Source organism: Ranitomeya variabilis, chromosome 8, assembly GCF_051348905.1.
Source record: "Ranitomeya variabilis isolate aRanVar5 chromosome 8, aRanVar5.hap1, whole genome shotgun sequence".
Taxonomy (NCBI): Eukaryota; Metazoa; Chordata; class Amphibia; order Anura; family Dendrobatidae; genus Ranitomeya; species Ranitomeya variabilis.
Window position 1 is genome coordinate 192,921,637 of NC_135239.1, and position 5,619 is coordinate 192,927,255.

General features: G+C 46.2%; 1 protein-coding gene across 1 annotated transcript; it reads right to left on the minus strand.

Moving 5' to 3' along the window:
* Positions 1-3,369: 3,369 nt before the first annotated feature.
* LOC143788239 (uncharacterized) lies at positions 3,370-5,385 on the minus strand. Its single transcript, XM_077277751.1, has 2 exons — positions 5,189-5,385; positions 3,370-4,641 (listed from the first exon to the last, which is right to left on the minus strand). Exons 1-2 carry the CDS (start codon positions 5,206-5,208, stop codon positions 3,579-3,581), a joined length of 1,083 nt encoding a protein of 360 aa, XP_077133866.1. The 5' UTR covers positions 5,209-5,385; the 3' UTR covers positions 3,370-3,578.
* Positions 5,386-5,619: the final 234 nt, after the last annotated feature.

The following is a 5,619-nucleotide window of genomic DNA, read 5'->3' on the forward strand; positions in this document are numbered from 1 at the left end:
ACAGCACAAAAGCATTGTACAGTGTCATCTGTACAATTATTATTATTATACATTTTTATAGCGCCATTTATTCCATGGTGCTTTACATGTGAAAAGGGGGAAAATATAGACAAATACAATAAACATGAGCAAAAAAACAGGGCACTAACAGGTACAGAAGGAGGTAGGACCCTGCCCACGAGGGCTCACAGTCTGCAGGGGATGGATGAGGATACACTAGGAGAGGGTAGAGCTGGTTGTGCGGCGGTTCAGTAGATTGAGGATCACTGCAGGTTGTAGGCTTGTCGGAAGAGGTGAGTCTTCAGGTTCTTTTTGAAGGTTTCTATGGTAGGCGAGAGTCTGATGTGTTGGGGTAGAGAGTTCCAGAGTATGGGGGAAGCATGGGAGAAGTCTTGGATGCGGTTGTGGGAAGAAGAGATAAGAGGGGAGTAGAGAAGGAGATCTTGTGAGGATCGAAGGTTGCGTGTAGGTAAGTACTGGGAGACCATGTCACAGATGTATGGAGGAGACTGGTTGTGGATGGCTTTGTATGTCATAGTAAGGGTTTTGAACTGGAGTCTCTGGACTATAGGAAGCCAGTGAAGGGCTTGGCATAGGAGAGAGGCTGGGGAATTGTGGAGACAGGTAGATTAGTCGGGCAGCAGAGTGTAGGATGATTGGCATGGTGCCTGAGTGCTAGAGGGGAGGCCAGAGAGTAGGAGGTTGCAGCAGTCAAGGCGGGAGATGATAAGGATGTGCATTAGTGTTTTTGTGGTTTCGTTGTCGAGGAATGCACGGATCTGCATGTCATCGGCATATAGATGATACTGCAAACCGTGGGATTCTATGAGCTGTCCCAGGCTGAAGGTGTAGATGGAAAAGAGTAGGGGTCCCAGAACTGAGCCTTAAGCGACACCGACAGACAAGGGGCGAGGTGAGGAGGTGGTGCGGGAGAGGGAGACACTGAAAGTTCAGTCTGTTAGATATGACAAGATGCAGGATAGGGCCAAGTCTGTGATGCCAAGAGATGATAGAATCTGTAGCAGGAGGGAATGGTCCACAGTGTCAAAGGCAGAAGACAGGTCCAGGAGAAGGAGGACAGAGTAGTGTCACTTGCTCTTAGCGGTTAGTAGGTCATTGATGACTTTAGTTAGGGCAGTTTCAGTTGAGTGATGGGGTCAAAAGCCAGATTGTAACCGGTCAAAGAGGGAGCAGGTGGAGAGGTGGGAGGACAGTTCAAGATGAACATGATGTTCCAGTAGTTTTGAGGCATAAGGGAGAAGAGATATCAGGCGATAGCTAGACACAGAGGATGGGTCGAAGGAGGGCTTTTTGAGGATGGGTGTGATCTTGGCATGTTTGAAGGAAGAGGGGAAGACACCAGTTGTGAGTGAGAGGTTGAAGAGGTGTGTTAGGGTTGGCATGAAGATGGTGGTGAGGTTAGGGATGAGGTGGGACGGAAGCGGATCAAGCTTACAAGTGGTGAGATGTGATCCAGACAGGAGGGTGGAGAGCTGATCTGTCATGGTGAAGAAGCTGGTTTTGAAGAAACAGGGCTGAGCAGCTAAGAGGGGCATTGGGCGCTGCGGGCCAAAGCTTTCTCTGATCTCAACACAAAAGAAAAGAATATGCACACAGTGGGATCAACCTGATATGATAAATTTTATTTTATTATAGAATGACACCTCACTACACATAATGGCAAAACAGGAAGGACCATACATTTAAAAACATCTAAAAACCAGACAGACCTACCCTCAACCCCCCACAAATACAATTAAGGGCCTGTAAATGAAAAAAATGCATGTACACATACCGTAGAGAGCATAACATACAAATAAGCAAATGAGAAACAATAGAAGTATATAAATATTAACTTTCTAATATAGCCAATTGGCGCAATGCCCCTACACAGACAGTTATATAAACAGAACCCTAAACAATAACCCTACCTCCCAGTCCTGTTCCAGGCCTGTGGTGAAAACACAATACCATATGCCAGGTAAATACCTGGTGTAGCCACAGCCTGTCCTAAATCTAACACCCCAGGTCATACATTACCAAGCTAAATGTGAAGTATCTTGCCGCCAAAAAATGACAATGTGTCTAAATCCAAGAATTTGCCTATGGGGCAAGAACACAACACGCTGGTGGAGGTGTATATACCTAAGTGCGGCTGGGGTAGATGAAAAAGTCCAGGACCGGATCCAAAGCAGCATAAAGGAGGAGGGAGGGGGGAGGGGGACAAAGGCCCCACGCGTATCGACGCTGCTAGAGCGTCTTCGTCAGGGGAAGGTAATGAAGCAGATCCCCCTGACCTGCCTTTTATGTGCAAACAGAAATAGAAGCTGATTAGTATCACCTGTTAGGCCGCTGACGGTGTTTCCATTCTCTCTTTAGTGCGGAGTGTCTGGTGATTAGTTCCGGACCTGCGCACACTCCCCCTGCAAATACACACAGGAGCAATAGCCAATCAGCTCCCCTGTATCAGACTCCATTCCGCAAGAGCGAATCTGATTGGTCCGAGGAACACATGGGGTCTGTGTGTAAACACAGGGAGTTACTACCAGGGAATCTGATCTATTTTAATGTTGCGCTTCACCGGGTAGCTGTGGAGATTTTCCACATAAGCGTAATGTGCACAGACCGCACAGTAAGAGCTGTTCATCTGCGCACAAGTGTCAAAGGCCGTGCCGCACACCTCCAAGTTGCCATAGAAACAGCAACCTCGCATGCGCAATATAAACAAGACACCACACACTCGCACACCAATTAGTGCAAGGGTGATAGCAGGCCATGTGTACTACAACTCTGGCCAAATTCCCAACACCTCCACAAGTATGCTCATGCTATATGATATCACTCATTTCACAGGCAGTCTGGTACCACATACATAACACACACACCCATTTAACAAATCTCATGTGCAAATGCCCAGGTTCAAATAGGCATATTTTGAAGTTTGCGGGAATAGGCGATCCAAGGAATAAGTCCATCTAAGACATCAAAACTATGGGGGTGGCTGGATACATGTATGAATCTAACGAGGGTGACTGCCCCACCGAAAGAAAAGGACAATGCACAGAAGGCGAAAAATGCTGCTCCCAAAGGGGGGGGGGAAGAAGGGGGAGGGGGGAAAAAAAAAAAAAAAAAAAAAAAAAAAAAAGGGGATTATATATACTTCATGTTGGTAAAGGAATACTTTTTATATATGTATGTAGATGTTATCATTAGACGGTATGAAACCACACCACAATGATACCAAACTACATACACAAATTGTACCAAAAGGTCCAGCGTTGCCCGTAGGCCTAGCAACTTAAACCCTCCCAGAATAACTCATCAATCTCCAAAGGGGAGGGGAGGGGAGGGAAAGAACAAGGAAAGAAAGGAAGAGGGAAGAAGAAAGGGGGGGGAGAGAGAGAAACGGAGACGGAAAAAAGCAGCCCCGGAATAGGCTTGGCTCTTAAAGTGAGGGCACGATGTCCCTACCCTTGGTTCCGTTCTGTCTTCCGAATCCAAACTGCCCTAGTGGGAACTGGACTCATGGGACTAAATGCCCCTAAATCAACCAGTCCCCAGGTCCGTACCCTCAGGCTCTAAACCTGCTTATAAAAGCCGGTAAACAATAATTCTTCGTTGATCCCCACTGGGGCCCGGCTATTGAGATTATATATCCATTTGGATTCTCTCCTAAGCAAGTCCAGCACCATGTTGCCACCCCTGATATCAGGCTTGACCCCCTCAAGCCCCATAACCCTCAGACCCCTTGTAGAACCCCCATGTTCTTTAAAAAAATGTCCAGCCACTGATGAAAGTTGTTTGCCCTTCTCCAAATCCTTTCCAGCAGTATTAATGCCGGATAGGTGCTGTTGCACCCGACGTCTAAGTTCCTGTGTCGTGTACCCCACATATATTTTGGGGCATCCACATACCAGGGCATACACCAAATTCCTGGTGCGACAATTAAAGTACGATAAAGGTTCAATCCTTTTTGGAATGTGTGGTAACGTTAAACCCGTGTCAGATATCATGAAACCACAAACATTACATCCTCCACACGGGTAAGACCCAAAAATGCGACCACCAGTACCGGTCTTCACAGATGCCCTTTTAAAATGGCTAGACACCAACTCATCCTTAAGATTCCGTGACCTCCTGGCCACCGTCCTGGGTGTGGGGGTCAACCAAGGATGTAATTTAGGTTCCGTAAGTAGGATACTCCAGTTTTTCTTAAGAATATCATATACCTCTCCCCACTGATTATGATATACAGTTATCAAGTCTATCGTCCGTGTGTTCTCCTTCCGTCTTGGTTTCAGTATATCCTCCCGCTCACACTGTTGGGAGTGCTGAAACGCTCGTGAGACCACCTTATGCGGGTACCCCCTAGCTTGAAACCTTTCCGTAAGTCGCTTTGATTCTGCCCGAAAATCATCCTCAACCGAACAGTTCCTTTTAACCCTCAAAAATTGTCCCTTGGGTATGCTATTGCGGAGATGGGTCGGGTGTGCGCTGTCATAATGGAGTAGGCTATTGGTAGCCGTTTTCTTCCTATGTAGGCTCGTGGTGATACAGTTATTGCTCATGATGATATTCAGGTCCAGGAAATCAACCTCAACAGAAGATACCTTAGATGTAAGTCTGATGTTCCATGGATTCCTGTTGAGCAAATCAATAAATTCATTACATGCATCCAAGGTCCCTACCCAGAAAAAGAGCACATCATCAATGAAACGGTGCCATTCAAGCACCTGTTCCCGATACTGCTGAAGTTTATAGACATGGGTCTCCTCCCACCACCCCATGTACAGATTGGCATAAGAAGGTGCGCACCTGGCACCCATGGCGGTGCCAGATGCCTGTCTATAAAAAACACGGTCGAAAGTGAAATAGTTTTTCTCCAACACTATTTTCAACAAATCAAGTAAGAAGCAATCATGGTCCCTGTCCCTGCTTGACCTCTTGTCCAAAAAGTATGTAACTGCCTCCAAACCCAACCTGTGGTCAATGCTAGTATATAGGGACTCTACATCAAGTGTAACAATCAGAGTATCATCGGGTATTTCCAACTTTCCAATCTTTTCTATTAAATGCATAGAGTCCCGTATATATGAATCCAAGGAAAAGACCAGAGGCTGCAGAAAGTAGTCCAAGTATATGCAGGGCCGCTCGAATAACCCCCCAATCCCCGAAATAATCGGCCTACCTGGGGGGTTGTCCAGACATTTATGGACCTTGGGGAGCATGTAATACGTTGGTATTCTTGGCATATCAATACTCAGGAACATCTTTTCTCTTTTATTGATGATTCCCAGGTCAAATGCAGTCGAGACAAGACCATCAAGATGCTTCTTAAAGATATCCGTAGGATCCGAGGGCAAGACCTGATAATGAGAAGTGTTTAATAGTTGTCTCTTTGCCTCGGTCACATACATATCTTTGGGCCAGATCACAATATTGCCCCCCTTGTCCGCCTCTTTGATGACAAAAGACTCCTGTTTTTTAAGGTGCTGCAAAGAATATGCCTCCTCCCGAGTCAGATTTTTTGTACCCAAATGCCTTACCCCAAGATTCTGAATGTCTTTACTGACCGTTTCAAAAAAAATTTGTATGACTGGAAAAAGGGAAAAGGGTGGT